Genomic DNA, 21,050 nt, shown 5'->3' with positions numbered 1-21,050 from the left:
GTTGTGCTCTGTAACAAATTTGTAGAAAATGTGAATTATTTTATTTAAGTGAACCAACCCAAGAAACAGAAATGAGCCAACGTTTTGGCCACGTAGGGCCTTTATGAAGGTATGTCTGTACAGGATGTGGTCATGGAGTCCTGCACAATGCAGATCTTTGTTGGGCTATCTTGCCAGAAACTCTTCTTGAATGTGCTCATACTGTTCAGCTTTCTGCCAGGATCATAGATACCGTTATGCGCCTTAACAAGTCTGCCACTCTTTTTGAATGTGCTATTACTGTTCAGCTTTCTGCCAGCATTGTAGGTGCTGGGACTTCCTTTAACCACTTCTCTTCCCAACATTTTACAATCTTTTTCCAATTACTTGCCTGCATGCAGTTTGACAAGAAGAGACAAAGAAACTCTCCCACTTCATCTAGAGTTAGAGACCTGTGCCCAATTCCCATAATTCATTGCAGCATTTGTGCTGCTAGAGATGGATTACACTGGACAACACTTAGCTGACAGCACATTAGACAGGAGACACCTGGGCCCCAGAAATCTGGAATAAAGTACCTTTACAATATCACAAAACGTTGTGCAAAAATTTAACTACTTCGCATTTTCACATATGCTACGGCCAGATCCGCCAAAGTGGAGAGGAGCTGGGAGGGCCGGGGCGTGACATCACCCACCCAACAAAGTCATTAAAAGTTGTGGCGCACTCTACTCCAGAAATGCATGCATAGCAGTGACAAAATCCACCTAATTTATTAAGATTGGCCTACAAAATGCCATTTTTAGTAAAATCAGGCCCCTAGTGACCAGAGCTTTAAAGTGATTTTTTTTTTTCCAAGCATAAGACCACATGTTACAACTAATTCTGCTTATCGCTGTCAAAATGTCTGAACATACAGGGACCATTCAGTAGCAGTCCAAAATCATATTTTAGGTCATTTTGACTTAAAAATTTTCCTTTAGCCAATCCAGTAATTTTATACCGTTCACTCAAGTGTCCAGCAGATGGCGGCAGCAGTTCTCCCGTGGACCAGTCGTTACCGATATCATCTAACAGTGAGATCAGACATGAAGACTCCACAACATAAATTGTCCGTTTATTCCACAGCTTTTCTTTTTTCAGTTTACAGATATGGAACAGACATAAAATAAAAATGGAATACTACAAAAACAATAAAACATTAAATGTAAAAATGTCAACTGTACAAGTTCTACCTTCAATTATATTCTCCATATGAAGGTTGGGACAAACAATGCAACTGGGAAAGTGGCTACACCACATTGCACCCCGTCGGGAACATTGGGGGGATCCCTGTAAGTTACTGCTGCATCATCACGTTTATCCTTAAAAATATTTTTATTACATTAAGGTCGTTCGAGCCTTTATTAGGGCGAAATGACTGAAAGATGAAACCATGACCGCCAGGTAAGGACAGACATGCCTTATATCCGCTGATACAGTATAACCTGAATATGGCATCACATAAAGCTGCATCATCAACAAATGTAAAGAGGGTTGTTGTTTTTTTTATTGATTCAGCAGATGAACCCCCAATCCCTCAATGGCTACCGGATAGGGTCCAAAAACCTGGTTATCCAGAGCTCTACAAAAGACTGGAAACATCTACAAGCATATCCTTATGGCAGGAAGATTTTTGCTTTCCTAACACACTGCTCAAAATTCCTGACTAAAAAAAAATTGAAATATTACAAAAAAAAAAAAAATGTCTTGCTGCCTGGAGCCACCACTAGAGGGAGCTTAGCACATACTGTTACTACTGAATTCAATGTATAGTTATGAACAGGAAAGGCTCCCTCTAGTGGTGGCTGTAAATGGTAACAATTTTATAGTTCGACTATGCAGGAAAAAAATATAAAATCACTAAAAACAAGTAAAACGAGTTGCGTACTTAATTGTCCTTTTCTATAACGGTATACGTTTCTAGCGGACTGCAATGCTTTTGCAGTGTCCGGTGGTTTGTGAAAAGAGGTGGAGTGGTATATAACTACTACCTGAACAAAGTCATAACCCATCCAGTATGAGGCGGCCCCCCGATTACACAGGGCGTTCCTGTTGGGACAGAGGCTCTTGAAGAACAATACAACCTTCTAATAACAATATACGGTAAACCCCAATTAGGCTCATGCACCTATGGCTGATATTGGGAAGTCAAATGAGAGGGGAAAGTTTTAATTAAAGGCATTAAAATATTAAATGATAAACTCGGGCTGCTGTTAATTCTTACAATATGGCGACGCTCTGCAACATCAAGTCCTTCATCACCATATTTTACAAGATTGCCACTACGGTCCGGCTACAGCCGTGGCGTCCCGTACAACAGTCCTGGATGTGGCTGTGCCGTCAATAATCGTGGTCTGCTTCTTTGTGTGTGTGGTGGCCTGGTGGATGGGGCGTTGTGAGAGGGAAGACGAGGTTTCACCGTGATGAATTGGAGCTGGAGCGGCTGCGGTGACGGCGGCGTGCAGGGGACCGAGAGCGTCGCCGGACAGGGGAGCGTCGGCGAGGGGAACGGGACCTGCGGACGGAACAGAGTGTTACCTGCTACTCCATACACTTCACATTGAAAACAAAAAAAAATACAAAATCTAAAAGGGGCTGTATGTAGAAAAGGGGGTGTATGTGCTGTTTGGGGGAGGAGGGGTAACATGCAACCCTCTCTATCTGTGTAGGAGTTTTGGTGATTTCAGCAAAGATTTGACGTTGGCTCCCAAACACAATAGGACAGAACGGTCATCCTTCCTGGGGGTCCATCCAGGGAGGGGTTCTTTAAGGGAACTCTACAGGCAAGTGTGACACAGTGCTAAGCCTAACACAAGGCCTGAAGGAGCAAGACATGAGGATTCTCATTTAGTGTCACGTCCCACCCTAAAGACCCCGGCCATAGACACAACAATATGACTTTAGCCAGGAGTGTTCCATTAAAGGAAAATGCCAGTGTGGGGTAAAGCCCATGTTACTTGGCCCATGTTGTACAGTAGTTAGAAGAGAGCAGGTAACTAGTCCTGTCAGACAAAACATAAGAGTGGTACAGGAGAGGGAGGCGCAAGCAGCTGAGAGATCAGTGGTTAGGCAAAGCTGAAAGCCGGCATTGGTGTGCGAGAAAATAGCCGCATGTCAGTAGAGCGACTCACAGTCATGGACGGTAACAGAAAAAAGTTGAACTGGAAAGAGAAACCCCCAGACAGGAGAGCAGGGGTAACACAAGGCTTGTACAAAGACAGAATATGCACTACCTCCTCCTCATACGCGGGGGAGAGCGACGCCACATAGGGGGAGGGGGCAACATCCGACGCGGAGGGCTGAATCTTCGAGGCACCACCCGCATGGGTCGTGGGGTAAGCACTGCAGAAGCCGTGATCTCCTGGCCGTCAATCTGTCCTGAAAGGGACAAAATAAGTTCAGTCAATCCTTGGTTTATTCCCGTTAGTATCACCATGAACACAAGGCACAAACGCCATCACGTTGGCAGCTCTCGGATGCTGCCGCTTACCTACACACCTACAGGTCTTCCTAGGACAGAGCCTTAGCTTTGTTAGCGAATTAAGAGGACGATTGGCTCAGCTCACTGTGCTGGGAAGGGCCCATATATGTATATGCAGCTGGGAAGGGTATATATATATATATATATATATATATAAGGGGTACTTCCAGGTACTTTCTGTCGGCAAGTTCCGTCACGGAAACCCCGCGTCGCTGATTGGTCTCGCCAGCTGCCTGTCATGGCTGCCGCGACCAATCATCGCTGATTGGTCTCACCAGCTGCCTGTCATGGCTGCCGCGACCAATCAGCGACGGGCACAGTCCGATTAGTCCCTTCCTACTGCCCTGCAGTCAGTGCCCGGCGCCCGCATACTCCCCTCCAGTCAGTCACCGCTCACACAGGGTTAATGCCAGCGGTAACGGACCGCGTTATGCCGCGGGTTACGCACTCCGTTACCGCCGCTATTAACCCTGTGTGACCAAGTCTTTACTATTGATGCTGCCTACGCAGCATCAATAGTAAAAAGATCTAATGTTAAAAATAATACAAAAAAAAAAAAAAAAAAAACACCTGCTATTCTCACCTTCCGGAGTCCGACGATGCGCTCGCGCCTGCAGGTTCAGGTGCTAAGGATGCTATGCGAGAAGGACCTGCCATGACGTCACGGTCATGTGACCGCGATGTTATCACAAGTCCTGTGCTCATACCAACCCTGGGACCGGAAGCTGCCGCGTGCACCGCACACAGGCAACAGGACTACAAGGGGCCCTCGGAAGGTGAGTATATGTTTATTTTTAATTTTTTAACCTGTGACATACGTGGCTGGGCAATATACTCTGTGCTGTATACTACGTCACTGGGCAATATACTACGTGGCTGGGCAATATACTACGTGGCCATGCATATTCTAGAATACCCGATGCGTTAGAATCGGGCCACCATCTAGTATATGTATAAGCAGCTGGGAAGGGCCCATATATGTATATGCAGCAAGTCCTGAGCCATCAAAGTGAGGCTGGAGCCCATATGGCAGCAGAGCGATCTGTGGACTCATCCCAGCGCCTGCAGCTGACACTTATGTCCTGGCTGGGGTGATATTACAGGTCCATGTTGTATGGATTACATGGCCTCTAGCAGTGATGCACAGAAAGCCACAAGAGCGGCCATAATAAGACAATTCTAAGGATATTGCCTATAATATACACTGCATGGAGAAAAGTATGTGCCCCCTCCACATTACACCTATAGTAGCTTTCCTGACCTCCCGTTCTACTTCCATAGACATTAGTATGGAGTCGCGCCCCCCCCCCCCCCCCCAACAGGACTGAATGAAAATCCTGAATTCAGTGATTAAGATGTGAGTCCAGTACTTTTATCCTTTTAGTGTAAATACATTAAATATATAGATATTTAATCAACCACATCCCCCATTACCTCCATCCATGTGTTTCAAAGCTTTGTCAGCTTCATCTGAACCCTCAAATTCCACGTATGCATAGCCCTTGTTGAGATGGGGGTGTAAGTGGTTTATGGGCATGTCGATCATCTTAATCTTCCCGTACGTGGAAAAGATCTCCAGTATGTGGTCCTAGGTGAACAAAATGCAGAATATTAGATGTTTAATTCATGGCGTGATGGCTGCCGCGACCTGTTGGCATTGAAGCAACATTAGCCAAATGTGCTATAAAGCATCACCCGATAACTAGAGGAGTCGGCTGATGTGCCGTCCATTGCAGGTCTGCCATGTATCCTGTGCCTTTCCTACTATTCAGAATAGGATACATGGCCGGCACAAGCTGAACCTCAGTATTCACTATTCCTAAGCAGTAAATCTACCCTGCACCTCTCCTCACCGCCCTGCGGAAAAGCCAACAACCTGGAACAACAAGCGAATGAGCAGCTTCTACCCCAACAGTCCGTGTAAGCTCTCAGGACGGGCCCTGCTTCATCCATCACTCCTCCGCGTATTTCCCATGGGCTTAGCAATAAACAGATGGGCTGTGTCACCATGTGGCGGCACAACCTGCTGCTGTCCAGGCAGGAGATTCGGACCGCGCATGCGAGAGGGATCAGACAAAAGTAGACGATTGTGAGAAACGCCAAAATCTGAGCAAACCTTGGTAACGTTCCTGGTCAGCCTCCCAATGTGCACTTTGGTGGGTTTTGGACTCGGACTTCTCCTCTTTCTCTCTTTTTCATCACGTTTCAGCTGTTTTGATCTGTTACCAGAAAAATTAAAAAGTTACAAATGTAGGTTCTCCTTAAAATAACGACTGATTTTTTTTTTTTACACCAACGCGCTCATGACAACACTTCTTGTTGTGGCAGCTCAATCTTATCACAGTGAAGTGTAAGGTAATCTAAATCCATACAATGACTGTACAAGGCAGAAAGATTTATGCCAGAAGGCCTTAACCTGCCCTATTGCACGGTCCACATGACAACACTTACAGTTTTGCAACTGAATGAGTCCAATTTACATTGTGCATCAAAATCTACAAACCATCCAGTATAACTAGTAGTTGGATTATGATTTGGCATTTGATATATACAAAGTGCATAGAACGCCGAGCTTAATTTAAAGATTGGGGTCCGCTCAGATGCAGACTGTCCTAGATGTGGAACAGAGGATGCGCAGTTAATGTTCTGGGGATGCAGTAAACTGGGCTCATATTGGAAAAGCATGTTAGCTCCAATACAAAGGGTGTTTGGAGTGCAACTTTAGACAGACCCAAAGGTGTGTGTGCTGGGATATCTGGGGGAGTCTACGGACTTTGAATCTCCGCTGGCCATTGGGTTATTGTGAACATTTTATCAGGCTTGCAAACTGATTGCGTCACATTGGTTAGATGTCCAACCTCCGTCGGTCAATGCACTAATAAACAGGATAAATTATAACATTTAGATGGAAAAGAGGGTTTATGGAAAAAAAATAATTCAACAATATTTGAAAATATATGGGGATCATGGTTAAATAAGCCAGGCCTACCATCTGGAGCGCTGGTGACAGATAGTCTATGGCAGCCAGTGGTTCCAGGATAGACGGCTACAATATTTCCGGGTATTGGATATAGGGGTAGTTAATGGACATAGTAAATACAAGCGACTACTGTGTCAGGCAAGTTAGGGTACATTGGATGTAAGGCACTATGAATATAGTTTGGTCTGCTGTGTTATTGGAAGGAGGGGGAGGGGTGTTGGTTTTTGTTCTCATTTATAAATATCATCAATAAAACTGAGTTACAGATGGATATATGGAGAGTTGTTGATACATTTAAATGCATAACAGTAATGTAAAGGCTTAATCTGTAATTATGAACAAGTTGTTATTCGATGGTATATAGTTAACAATAAAAATGATCTGATTAAAAAAAAAAAAAACTCCACAGAAAAGAAAGGGAGCAGAAAATATGTTTTGAAGCAGAACCAAACAGTAGTCGCCTCATCTTACTTGGAGCGGGAGCGCCGTCGATTATCGTGGCGACGCCGGGAAGGACTTGGTGAACCGGAGGAGCTGCTGGAGCTGGAGCTTCGGGATGAACTAGAACTGCCGGACCGACTGGACGCGGAAGAAGAGCTTGATCCTGAGCTTGATCCGGAGCTGGAGCCAGAGGACGAGCTGGATGATGAGCTCGACCGGGAACGACTAAAGGAAGGGAGCAGAGCAAGAAAGTCAGTCGGCGACCGCAACGCTGAAGCATCAGAGCATCCAACACATTGAGACGAGCTGTACCTGCTGCTACTGCTGCCGCTGGACGCGCTGCGCCTCTTCCTGGTTTTGTCCCGGCCGCGGTCCTTTTCTCCTGCCTCTTTGTTGGGCACCTTCTCCTTTGTTCGCTCTTTCGCCCGGTCCTCAGACCGTTCTTTACGTTTGCTAGGAGAGGGAGCCCTGGAAACCAAGCAAAAATAAAAATAAAACTAGTATGTGACGAGGTCCGAGCTCCTGATTACTCCGCATTCATCACATTACTATACACTTGTCCACGAGCAGCGAACCTGACTAATGTGAGACCGGCTCGACTGTACCCAATCCGATCATTGGCTTTTAGGGAGACCAGTGTCTACAAGAAGACTATGGTGCCACTTATCAATGAAAGAAGCCATAAGTATTGATGCACACAAACCCCAGCAGCTTGCAGAAGCCACAATTCTATATGGAGGTGGTCGGACATGCGCCCCTCGTACTCCGCTCACATCTGACTGGAGCGGGTAATATCTGTTAGGTGGACGTCATAAGACTGAAAAAGCCCTTCAACCCCTTCACGACCTTATACGTACATGTTCCGCCCGCCACGTGACTGTGGGGCGCCAATGATTGCCATGATGGCAGTGGATCTGTAGAAGACCCCCTTGCCCGTCATTGTAAATCTATGAATGCCGGCCCGTGGTCAGCGTTCATAGGAAATCATGACTTATTCTACACATAGCAGGGCTGCAACCGTGCTACGTGCAGCGCAAACGATCGGAGACTATTGAAGGAAGTAAAAAGTGTAAAAAAAAAAAAAAAGTGTTTGTTTTTTTTTAAATAAAAATTCAAATCAACCCCCTTTTGCCCCGATGCAAAATAAAAATAAAAAAAATTTAAAAAACACATTTTGTATCTAAGCGTTCAGAAAATAGAATTAGAACTTACCGGTAATTCTCTTTCTAGGAACCTTCCACGACAGCAGTATCGGAGGATGTCTCCCCGCCCTAATAGGGGACAGGAACAGAAAGAGGTTAAATACCCCTCCCCTTCCTGCAACCACCAGTGTTTTTTCTGGACACAGTAGCATATTTAGTTACCACTTAAGTGCAGGAAACAATCAGTATATAAATCAGATAGGGAGGGAAATTAGTGCTGTCGTGGAAGGTTCCTAGAAAGAGAATTACCGGTAAGTTCTAATTCTATTTTCTCTAGTCACCTTCCACGACAGCAGTATCGGAGTAATACCAACCGCTAATTTCTTTAGGGAGGGACAACAGCCTGGAGAACTCGTCTGCCAAACGAAAGGTCCCTATTGAAGTTGAGCCTGTAGTGCCTGGTGAATGTGTGGACTGATGACCAGGTGGCGGCTCTGCAAATCTGCTCTGAAGATGCGCTACCCCTCTCTGCCCAGGAAGTTGAGACTGCACGGGTGGAGTGTGCTTTTAGAGAAGCTGGAGGAGTCAGATTCTGGGATGAATAGGCAAGGCTAATGGCCTGTTTGATCCAATTTGCTATTGTACTTTTGGCTGCCTTCTTGCCTTTATTCCGTCCTGACCACTGGATGAATAGATTTTGATCCACCCTCCAACCTTCTGTCTGTTGAAGGTAGAATAGGACCACTCTGCGGACGTCCAGGGTATGAAAGATCTCTTCTTTTGGGTTAGATGGATTCGGACAGAAAGATGGTAAGATGATTTCTTGATTTCTGTGGAAATCAGAGACCACTTTAGGCATAAAGGAAGGATCCAATTTCAGGATTATGCTGTCCATAGTTACGGTCAGGAATGGTTCCTGGATTGATAAAGCCTGTATCTCCCCTACACGCCTGGCGGTAGTGATGGCCACCAAAAAGACCGTTTTTAGGGTCAGGATTTTTAAGTTGGCGGCTGAGAGGGGTTCAAAGGGATCACTGGTCAGACTGTTCAGGACAAGATTCAAGTCCCACGGAGGGGTGTGGACGAGACGTCTTGGACGGATTCTTGTTGCTGAAGCTATAAACCGTTTGATCCATCGGTGACTTGCCAGATCTTGGTCAAAGAAAGATCCGAGGGCCGACACTTGGACCTTCAGGGTACTTGGTGAGAGTCCCATCTCCAAGCCCTTCTGGAGGAATTGAAGGATTTGAGCAATTTCCGGGTTAAATGGATCTGGTTTGTTCGGAAGACACCATGAAGAAAATTTCTTCCATATTTTCCCATAAATGGCATTAGTGATCGGCTTCCTACTTTTTTGTAGGGTTTCGATCACGTCTTGAGAGAGCCCTCTGGCCTTCAGGATCTCGGCTTCAGAAGCCAGGCTGCTAACTTTAGCTTGTGCAGATCTGGATGAAATAGAGGACCCTGCTGAAGCAGGTCGTGTCTCTGGGGAAGTAGGATTGGACCTTCTAAGCACATGTCTGTTAACGCGTTGAACCAGCCTCTTCCTGGCCACAGTGGGGCTATCAGAATCGTTGGGACTTGTTCTATCCGGACTTTCTGCAATGTTCTGGATAGCAGTGGGATTGGCGGGAAGGCATACGCTAGGGTAAATTCCCAAGGATGTGAAAATGCGTCCAGTCCTTGGGTCTCGTTTGAGATGTTCAGGGAGAAAAAGTTGTCTGACTTTTTGTTCTGTCTGCTGGCGAACAGGTCCACCTCGGGGGTTCCCCACCTCTGGACCAAGGATAGGAATACCTCCTGATTTAGGGACCATTCCCCAGGATGAAAGTCCCTCCTGCTGAGGTAATCCGCCTGGGAATTGTCCAGCCCTTTTATATGTACTGCCGAAATAGACAGGAGGTGTTTCTCTGCCCAGGAAAAAATCCTTCCAGCAGTTAGCTTTAGGCTTGAGTATTTCGTGCCCCCTTGGTGTCGGAGGTAGGCGACAGTGGTCATGTTGTCGGACATCACCCGAACATGGTGACCCTGGATGAGGGCCGATGAGGCTTTTAGCGCCTCCTCCACTGCTTTTAACTCTCTCAGATTTGAGGAGCTGCGTCTCATCTCTAGGGACCATAGACCCTGAAAGTGTGATTTCTCGATCACCGCACCCCAACCTCTCTGACTTGCATCTGTTGTAAGTACTCGGAGAGGGGTCTGATCCCAGCTGACTCCCCGCTGTAAGTTTCGGGGGTTCCGCCACCATGAGAGGGAGGATCTTACATGAGTAGGAAGAGGAATTCTTCTGGATAAAGCCATCTGGTGTCCTCTTGAATACGACAGGATGTGAGATTGGAGAGTCCTTGTATGGGCCTGGGCCCAGGAGACTGCCTGGATGCATGATGTTAGAGAACCCAGGATTGACATAGAGTCTCTCAGAGTTGGGAATTTCTGGTCTCTGAATTTGGAGATTTTGTGGACCAGATCTATCCGACGGTCCCTGGGTAAGAAGGACATTCTCTTTTCTGAGTCCAGCAGAATTCCTAGAAATTTCTTCTGGGGAGATGGCCGGAGATCTGATTTCGCCAGATTTGGAATCCACCCGAGAGACGTTAAGATGCTGAGAACCCTCGCCACGTCTTGATTGAGGCGAGAAGCTGATGGAGCAATAAGGAGGAAGTCGTCTAAGTATGGAATGACGCAGATCCCCTGTTGTCGTATAAAGATTATCACTTCCAGCATGATCTTGGTGAAGACCCGTGGAGCTGATGATACTCCGAAGGGAAGGACGTTGAACTGGTAATGGCTGATCCGTTTGTTTTGGGAAATGGCGAACCTGAGGAACCTCCTGTGGTCTGGGTGGATTGGCACATGGTAGTATGCGTCCCTCAGGTCCAATGTGGCCATTACCCAGTTCTGTCCAATCAGCGGGATTGCTGATCTGATAGATTCCATTTTGAATCTTCGATATCTTATCACCTGATTCAGAGGTTTGAGGTTTACGATAATACGGTGTTTCCCTGAGGGTTTCTTCACCAGAAAGAGATGGGAATAATGGCCTTCTCCTTTTTCCCGATGTGGTACGTGGGAAATCACTTTCTCTCGGAGCAGACTTAGAATATCCGACCTCAGAGCCTCCTGAAGTTTTGGAGATTGTGGAGAAGTGATTGTTAGATGGTGAGGAGGAGGACTCTCGAATTCCAATTTTAGGCCATCCTGTATGGTACGCAGGACCCACTGATCCCTGGTGATCTCCTGCCACCTGGGGAGAAAATTCGAGAGTCGACCCCCGACCTGAAAGCAGTCATTGTTTTTCAGAGGGCTGCTGGGGCTGGGGAACCATGATGTTTCTGGTTTTCCCACCTTTAGGGTAGCTCCATCGCCCCGTTTTGCCTTTTCCCCTATATTTCTGTTGGGGTGGTTGTTCCCGGGGGGGACGAAAAAACCGCTTCCTCGGGTTCCGTTGTTCTGGGAGAACCTTCTTTTTGTCTGAAGCCTTGTCCAGGATGTCGTCCAAGGCTGGTCCAAAGACATGATGGCCCTGGAAAGGGATACCACAAAGTTTGGACTTTGAGGTAACATCTCCCCCCCAAGATTTAAGCCACAGGGCCCTCCTTGCTGAGTTTGTAAGGACAGCGGATCTAGCGGCTACCCGTACTGATTCCGCTGAAGCGTCCGCGAGGAATCCGGATGCTTTTTGGAGCAAGGGGAGAGAATTAAGGATGTCCTCCCTGGATGTACCTTGTATGAGGTGGTTCTCTAAGGTACGAAGCCAGATAACCAATGATCTGGCCACACATGTTGAGGCCACGTTGGATTTTAATAAGTTAGTTGAGGTGTCCCAAGATCTCCTCAGTAAGCTCTCAGTCTTACGATCCATAGGATCTTTAAGTTGGGAGGAGTCTTCGAAGGGTAGGGCCGTTTTCTTAGTGACCCTTGACACCTGAACATCCACCTTGGGCATATCAAATAAAGAACAATCTCCCTCCAGAGGAAAGCGATTTTTGAACTCGGATGGAACGTTCAGTCCCTTTTCTGGCAGGCTCCACTCCTGGAGGATAATGTTCTCTATGTTTTCATGTATGGGGAATCCTTTTACCGATTTAGGTTTCAGACCCCCGAACATATCGTCCTGCACAGAATGGTCCTCTACCTCCTCTTCTACCCCCATGGTGCCCCTCAACATGGAAATTAACTCCTCCAAATCTTCAGATGAGAAGAGGTACTTCCTACTATCCGATCTGGGAGCAGGAGTAGACGTAGAACCCTCTTTCTCCCAGCTGTACTCTGAATCCGAGGTATGTATCTCGCCTGAGTCAGAGTCTGAGGCTACCCGGCCCACTTTCCTTTTCTTGGGAGGGGGAGGCTGCGGAGTCGGAGGGGGAGGCTGCGGAGTCGGGGCTCGAGAGAAGGTCGCCATAGAGGACTGAACCTCCTCCCTAATGAGGGTTCTGATACTATCCATTAAAGAAGGCTGTTCGCTACGCAGCACTTCGTCTGTGCATGGTTGGCAGAGCTTCTTAGTGTATGCTGAGGGGAGCTTGACTGAACAAGTACCACACTTGCGGCTGGGCTTCCTAGTGCCAGTGACCTTGTCTCCCTGAAACGAGAGAGAAAGGTGGACTGAGCCGCTACACTTTTACAGAATGGACAGCAAGGGACATCATCCCACTACTTACAGTAGAGGGGTGCACGCTGGGCTCTGCAGTAGCAGAGTGAGGGGGTTTGTCACCGTCCATAACGCTAGAGGTGCAGTCACCGACCGACGTCTCACTAGGAGGGCTCCCCAGTCAAGAATAAATAGTCTTACCGAGATTCCAGCGAGTTTGGTGCTCCTCCCTCGAAAAATGTCCCTGGGGGGGGGGTCTGAGACGCCCGCCTTGGCCGCCGCTGCTGTTCCCCATGTTCAGGACGCCGGCCGGCGCGCGCCAAGCTCCAGTTCAAACAACCGGAAGTCCCGGAGCGTCACTTCCGGTGTGCGCGCGCCAACCCCGCAGCAGCGTGGTGAGAGGAGGAAGCCGGGGAGCTACAGGAGGACCCCGGAGCACTACACCGCTCTGCATTACCACCCGAAGGTGGCGCAGGAAGAGCGGGTGGGGGTCCCAAGTCACGCGGGGACCGCGGAGATGGGAGCAGTCTGGAGGCGGAGGAGGAGACGGAGCTCTCGACCGCGACTGCCCGGCTGACAGGTAACTAGTGCTCTCGTTCGCCGGCCACGGCAGCACTATCGGAAACCTCTTCATGCCCCATAGGGGACAGGAAAAACACTGGTGGTTGCAGGAAGGGGAGGGGTATTTAACCTCTTTCTGTTCCTGTCCCCTATTAGGGCGGGGAGACATCCTCCGATACTGCTGTCGTGGAAGGTGACTAGAGAAATATCTGATCAAAATATAAAGTAAATTACTCCAATCGGTAAACGGCATAACGAGAAAGAAAATCAGAACACCAGAATTAAGTTTTTTGGGACACTGCAAACCAGTGACCTCCACTCCTGAGGATCGGGACTCCCCATTACTACCAGTGATCTCCTCTCCTGAGGATCGGGGCTCCCCATTACCACCAATGATCTCCACTCCTGAGGATCAGGGGCTCCCCATTACTACCAGTGACCTCCACTCCTGAGGATCGGGCTCCCCATTACTACCAGTGATCTCCTCTCCTCAGGATCAGGGCTCCCCATTACTACCAGTTATCTCCTCTCCTGAGGATCGGGGCTCCCCATTACTACCAGTGATCTCTCCTGAGGATCGGGCTCCCCATTACTACCAGTGATCTCCTCTCCTGAAGATCGGGGCTCCCCATTACTACCAGTTATCTCCTCTCCTGAGGATCGGGGCTCCCCATTACTACCAGTGATCTCCTCTCCTCAGGATCGGGGCTCCCCATTACTACCAGTGATCTCCTCTCCTCAGGATCAGGGCTCCCCATTACTACCAGTGATCTCCTGTCCTGAGGATCGGGGCTCCCCATTACTACCAGTGATCTCCTCTCCTGAGGATCAGGGCTCCCCATTACTACCAGTGATCTCCTGTCCTGAGGATCGGGGCTCCCCATTACTACCAGTGATCTCCTGTCATGAGGATCGGGGCTCCCCATTACTACCAGTGATCTTCTCTCCTGAAGATCAGGGCTCCCCATCACTACCAGTGATCTCCTGTCCTGAGGATCGGGGCTCCCCATTACTACCAGTGATCTCTCCTGAGGATCAGGGTTCCCCATTTCTACCAGTGATCTCACGTCCTGAGGATCAGGGCTCCCCATTACAACAAGCGATCTCCTCTCCTGAGGATCAGGGCTCCCCATTACTACCAGTGATCTCCTGTCCTGAGGATCAGGGCTCCCCATTACTACCAATGATCTCCTCTCCTGAGGATCGGGGCTCCCCCATTACTACCAGTGATCTCCTCTCCTGAGGATCGGGGCTCCCCCATTACTACCAGTGATCTCCTCTCCTGAGGATCGGGGCTCCCCATTACTACCAGTGATCTCCTCTCCTCAGGATCGGGACTCCCCATTACTACCAGTGATCTCGTCTCCTCAGGATCGGGGCTCCCCATTACTACCAGTGATCTCCTCTCCTGAGGATCGGGGCTCCCCATTACTACCAGTGATCTCTCCTCAGGATCGGGGCTCCCCATTACTACCAGTGATCTCCTCTGCTCAGGATCGGGGCTCCCCATTACTACCAGTGATCTCCTCTCCTGAGGATCGGGGCTCCCCATTACTACCAATGATCTCCTCTCCTGAGGATCGAGGCTCCCCATTACTACCAGTGATCTCCTCTCCTCAGGATCGGGGCTCCCCATTACTACCAGTGATCTCCTCTCCTCAGGATCGGGGCTCCCCATTACTACCAGTGATCTCTCCTGAGGATCAGGGTTCCCCATTTCTACCAGTGATCTCACGTCCTGAGAATCAGGGCTTCCCATTACTACCAGTGATCTCCTCTGCTCAGGATCGGGGCTCCCCATTACTACCAGTGATCTCCTCTCCTGAGGATCGGGGCTCCCCATTACTACCAGTGATCTCCACTCCTGAGGATCAGGGGCTCCCCATTACTACCAGTGATCTCCTCTCCTTAGGATCGGGGCTCCCCATTACTACCAGTGACCTCCACTCCTGAGGATCGGGCTCCCCATTACTACCAGTGATCTCCTCAGGATCAGGGCTCCCCATTACTACCAGTTATCTCCTCTCCTGAGGATCGGGGCTCCCCATTACTACCAGTGATCTCTCCTGAGAATCAGGCTCCCCATTACTACCAGTGATCTCCTCTCCTCAGGATCGGGGCTCCCCATTACTACCAGTGATCTCCTCTCCTCAGGATCGGGGCTCCCCATTACTACCAGTTATCTCCTCTCCTGAAGATCAGGGCTCCCCATTACTACCAGTGATCTCCTCTCCTGAAGATCAGGGCTCCCCATTACTACCAGTGATCTCCTGTCCTGAGGATCGGGGCTCCCCATTACTACCAGTGATCTCCTCTCCTGAGGATCGGGGCTCCCCATTACTACCAGCGATCTCCTGTCCTGAGGATCGGGGCTCCCCATTACTACCAGTGATCTCCTCTCCTGAAGATCAGGGCTCCCCATTACTACCAGTGATCTCCTGTCCTGAGGATCGGGGCTCCCCATTACTACCAGTGATCTCTCCTGAGGATCAGGGTTCCCCATTTCTACCAGTGATCTCACGTCCTGAGGATCAGGGCTTCCCATTACTACCAGCGATCTCCTCTCCTGAGGATCAGGGCTCCCCCATTACTACCAGTGATCTCCTGTCCTGAGGATCGGGGCTCCCCATTACTACCAGTGATCTCCTGTCCTGAGGATCGGGGCTCCCCATTACTACCAGTGATCTCCTCTCCTAAGGATCGGGGCTCCCCATTACTACCAGTGATCTCCTGTCCTGAGGATCGGGGCTCCCCATTACTACCAGTGATCTCTCCTGAGGATCAGGGTTCCCCATTTCTACCAGTGATCTCACGTCCTGAGGATCAGGGCTCCCCATTACTACCAGTGATCTCCTGTCCTGAGGATCAGGGCTCCCCATTACTACCAGTGATCTCCTCTCCTGAGGATCGGGGCTCCCCCATTACTACCAGTGATCTCCTCTCCTGAGGATCGGGGCTCCCCCATTACTACCAGTGATCTCCTCTCCTGAGGATCGGGGCTCCCCCATTACTACCAGTGATCTCCTCTCCTGAGGATCGGGGCTCCCCCATTACTACCAGTGATCTCCTCTCCTGAAGATCAGGGCTCCCCATTACTACCAGTGATCTCCTCTCCTGAAGATCAGGACTCCCCATTACTACCAGTGATCTCCTCTCCTCAGGATCGGGGCTCCCCATTACTACCAGTGATCTCTCCTGAGGATCAGGGTTCCCCATTTCTACCAGTGATCTCACGTCCTGAGAATCAGGGCTTCCCATTACTACCAGTGATCTCCTCTCCTCAGGATCAGGGCTCCCCATTACTACCAGTGATCTCCTCTCCTCAGGATCGGGGCTCCCCATTACTACCAGTGATCTCTCCTGAGGATCAGGGTTCCCCATTTCTACCAGTGATCTCACGTCCTGAGAATCAGGGCTTCCCATTACTACCAGTGATCTCCTCTCCTCAGGATCAGGGCTCCCCATTACTACCAGTGATCTCCTCTCCTCAGGATCGGGGCTCCCCATTACTACCAGTGATCTCCTCTCCTGAGGATCGGGGCTCCCCATTACTACCAGTGATCTCCACTCCTGAGGATCAGGGGCTCCCCATTACTACCAGTGATCTCCTCTGCTCAGGATCGGGCTCTCCATTACTACCAGTTATCTCCTCTCCTGAGGATCGGGGCTCCCCATTACTACCAGTGATCTCCTCTCCTTAGGATCGGGGCTCCCCATTACTACCAGTGACCTCCACTCCTGAGGATCGGGCTCCCCATTACTACCAGTGATCTCCTCAGGATCAGGGCTCCCCATTACTACCAGTTATCTCCTCTCCTGAGGATCGGGGCTCCCCATTACTACCAGTGATCTCTCCTGAGGATCGGGCTCCCCATTACTACCAGTGATCTCCTCTCCTCAGGATCGGGGCTCCCCATTACTACCAGTTATCTCCTCTCCTGAAGATCAGGGCTCCCCATTACTACCAGTGATCTCCTCTCCTGAAGATCAGGGCTCCCCATTACTACCAGCGATCTCCTGTCCTGAGGATCGGGGCTCCCCATTACTACCAGCGATCTCCTCTCCTGAGGATCGGGGCTCCCCATTACTACCAGCGATCTCCTGTCCTGAGGATCGGGGCTCCCCATTACTACCAGTGATCTCCTCTCCTGAAGATCAGGGCTCCCCATTACTACCAGTGATCTCCTGTCCTGAGGATCAGGGCTCCCCATTACTACCAATGATCTCCTCTCCTGAGGATCGGGGCTCCCCATTACTACCAGTGATCTCCTCTCCTCAGGATCGGGGCTCCCCATTACTACCAGTGATCTCTCCTGAGGATCAGGGTTCCCCATTTCTACCAGTGATCTCACGTCCTGAGGATCAGGGCTTCCCATTACTACCAGCGATCTCCTCTCCTGAGGATCAGGGCTCCCCATTACTACCAGTGATCTCCTGTCCTGAGGATCAGGGCTCCCCATTACTACCAGTGATCTCCTCTCCTGAGGATCGGGGCTCCCCCATTACTACCAGTGATCTCCTCTCCTGAGGATAGGGGCTCCCCCATTACTACCAGTGATCTCCTCTCCTGAAGATCGGGGCTCCCCATTACTACCAGTGATCTCCTCTCCTGAAGATCGGGACTCCCCATTACTACCAGTGATCTCCTCTCCTCAGGATCGGGACTCCCCATTACTACAGTGATCTCGTCTCCTCAGGATCGGGACTCCCCATTACTACCAGTGATCTCCTCTCCTCAGGATCGGGGCTCCCCATTACTACCAGTGATCTCCTCTCCTGAGGATCGGGGCTCCCCATTACTACCAGTGATCTCTCCTCAGGATCGGGGCTCCCCATTACTACCAGTGATCTCCTCTGCTCAGGATCGGGGCTCCACATTACTACCAGTGATCTCCTCTCCTGAGGATCGGGGCTCCCCATTACTACCAATGATCTCCTCTCCTGAGGATCGGGGCTCCCCATTACTACCAGTGATCTCCTCTCCTCAGGATCGGGGCTCCCCATTACTACCAGTGGTCTCCTCTCCTCAGGATCGGGGCTCCCCATTACTACCAGTGATCTCTCCTGAGGATCAGGGTTCCCCATTTCTACCAGTGATCTCACGTCCTGAGAATCAGGGCTCCCCATTACTACCAGTGATCTCCTCTCCTCAGGATCAGGGCTCCCCATTACTACCAGTGATCTCCTCTCCTGAGGATCGGGGCTCCCCATTACTACCAGTGATCTCCTCTCCTGAGGATCGGGGCTCCCCATTACTACCAGTGATCTCCTCTCCTGAGGATCGGGGCTCCCCATTACTACCAGTGATCTCCTCTCCTGAAGATCGGGACTCCCCATTACTACCAGTGATCTCCTCTCCTCAGGATCGGGACTCCCCATTACTACCAGTGATCTCCTCTCCTCAGGATCGGGACTCCCCATTACTACCAGTGATCTCCTCTCCTCAGGATCGGGCCTCCCCATTACTACCAGTGATCTCCTCTCCTCAGGATCGGGCTCCCCATTACTACCAGTGATCTCCTCTCCTGAAGATCGGGGCTCCCCATTACTACCAGTGATCTCCTCTCCTGAAGATCGGGGCTCCCCATTACTACCAGTGATGATCTCTCCTCAGGATCGGGGCTCCCCATTACTACCAGTGATCTCCTCTCCTGAGGATCGGGGCTCCCCATTACTACCAGTGATCTCCTCTCCTGAGGATTGGGGCTCCCCATTACTACCAGTGATCTCCTCTCCTGAGGATCGGGGCTCCCCATTACTACCAGTGATCTCCTCTCCTGAAGATCGGGGCTCCCCATTACTACCAGTGATCTCCTCTCCTCAGGATCGGGGCTCCCCATTACTACCAGTGATCTCCTCTCCTGAGGATCGGGGCTCCCCATTACTACCAGTGATCTCGTCTCCTGAGGATCGGGGCTCCCCCATTACTACCAGTGATAATCTCCTCTGGAAAGAAGGAAAGAAAAGCCTCACATCCCTTTAGAGACCGCCCAGGCTTACAGGGTCGGTCCTGGGGGTGGATGGTGGTCACTCGGCCTCATTTCTTACATTTCACACCATATTGTTACTCATTTCTAAGATATCTGCTGTCAGTGACAAAGCCCATTTCACAAACTCTCCCCGGCCTGCAGAGCTGAGGGTTTGTTACAATGTATCAGTGTGGAGCGCTACGGCGGGTCACATACAGTAAAAATGGCGGTAAACATGTCTATAAAGGGAGGTCCCAGCGCCACATAACAGGTCCCGGAGGAGGATGACGAGGGGCGAATGCTGCACTGGGAGCCGCCATCTTGCCCCCACTATACAAGGCCTCCCGCAGCCATAGGAGCAGCTCGTACACACAATTCACCATCCGGCGGTAATACCGGGTGATAACCGAGGCCTCCGGCCCGCAGAGCCCGGAGCATGTCCTCCCGGGGTGATGGCAGCGCCCGCGCCGCAGGATGGAGGCGGATGGGGAAGGCGACACTTACATTTTCGCGGCCTTTCTCTGCTTCTCCCTCTTCAGCTCCGATAAGCCGTCGCGCTCTTTGTGACGCGGCGCCGCCATCCTACAGACTGAGAATGTCCGGGCGCTCGGAAGATGACGTCACGACCTAAGCGTGAAAGGGGCGTGTCCTCCGCGGCAGGCGTTTTAAAGGGGAAGGAAGCTGCTACGTTACTTTACAATTAAGGAGATGTTGCACGTTCCTAACTAAAGGGTTAACCTCAAGTGCACGCCCACTCCAGACACTCAGCATGTACGGGGTCCCGGAAGGTTCAGCCGGCTGGAAGGGAGTGGAAAAATGGCGCCTAACTGCAGCCAGCGCCAAGTTCAACACTTTAACCTCTTATGTGCCTGCGCCTATGGTGACAGGTCGGGCACGTCCATAAAAAAACACTGCAAGTTAGGAAATGTGGGAGACAACTAGTCAGGAAGTGACTCGTTCACACATGCGTTTTGGAATAGGTTTCTCACTAAAGCGTTTTTTTTTATTATTTTTTGCAGCCTTCTGATTGGACAGCGCCTTGTTTTCAGACTTTTTCTACTTTCATCTTTTTTTCCTAATGTGTTTTGTTTTTCAAAAACACTAAAAAAAAAAAACTTCACATGAACAGCAAAGTGGATTTCCAATAGAATTGAAAAGAAGGCCAAGCGTTTTTTGAAGATTTGCTCTAAAAAAAAATACCTCAGTGTGAACAGAGACTAAGTTTATCTGCAGATGATGACGTTTTCATGGGGGGACAAAAACCTTTGCGTTTTCCAGTGTTCGGGAAAGGCTCCTTTTTACCCAGAATCGTTGTGTCCAGGCTTTTGATTGGACGGTTGCTAGTTTGGAGCATTTTCCATCAGTCGCTCAGAGAATTGACGTCCTTTTTCTTTTCTCCCGCCTGATATTTTTCAAAACCTGAATGAGAAGAAAAATGCTCCAAAGTCTCTAACATATGGAGAGCAATAAAACAAGAGGAAGAGTCGAGCAGAAACTTTCCCAAATACTCCGAAAGTCCTGTGCGCAGAGGTTTTCCGACTTGTTTGAGCGGAAACTCTCCAAATCTCAAAACTCTTGAAAACTTTTGAATGCAAAATCCCAAGATCTTAAAGGGGTGGTCCACTACTAAGACAACCCCATCTAGACCCAAATGTTTGGCCCCGATAAAATGAAAAAACCTATACCCACCTCCTGTGTCGGCACTCGCGGTCCTGGAGCTCTCGTCAGTGGACATTAATGAGAAAAAATATATATATTTTTTTTAATTTACCAAATGGCTGCAATGAAACAAAGAGTGAAAAATTTAAAGGGGCCTGAATACTTTTCCGTACCAACTGTATATGCCGCTCATAGGGCAGATGTT

The 21,050-nt window shown here is 49.6% G+C and overlaps 1 protein-coding gene across 1 annotated transcript; it reads right to left on the bottom strand.

Annotated features, from left to right (window-relative positions):
• Positions 1 to 1,079: 1,079 nt before the first annotated feature.
• RNPS1 (RNA binding protein with serine rich domain 1) lies at positions 1,080 to 19,838 on the bottom strand. Its single transcript, XM_077274685.1, has 7 exons — positions 19,691 to 19,838; positions 7,236 to 7,391; positions 6,954 to 7,148; positions 5,619 to 5,721; positions 4,937 to 5,090; positions 3,255 to 3,399; positions 1,080 to 2,536 (listed from the first exon to the last, which is right to left on the bottom strand). Exons 1-7 carry the CDS (start codon positions 19,765 to 19,767, stop codon positions 2,437 to 2,439), a joined length of 930 nt encoding a protein of 309 aa, XP_077130800.1. The 5' UTR covers positions 19,768 to 19,838; the 3' UTR covers positions 1,080 to 2,436.
• Positions 19,839 to 21,050: the final 1,212 nt, after the last annotated feature.

The sequence above is a fragment of the Ranitomeya variabilis genome, chromosome 7 (genome assembly GCF_051348905.1).
Source record: "Ranitomeya variabilis isolate aRanVar5 chromosome 7, aRanVar5.hap1, whole genome shotgun sequence".
Classification (NCBI taxonomy): domain Eukaryota; kingdom Metazoa; phylum Chordata; class Amphibia; order Anura; family Dendrobatidae; genus Ranitomeya; species Ranitomeya variabilis.
The sequence above is the reverse complement of the archived record's forward strand: the minus strand, read 5'-3'. Positions and strand labels throughout refer to the sequence as shown.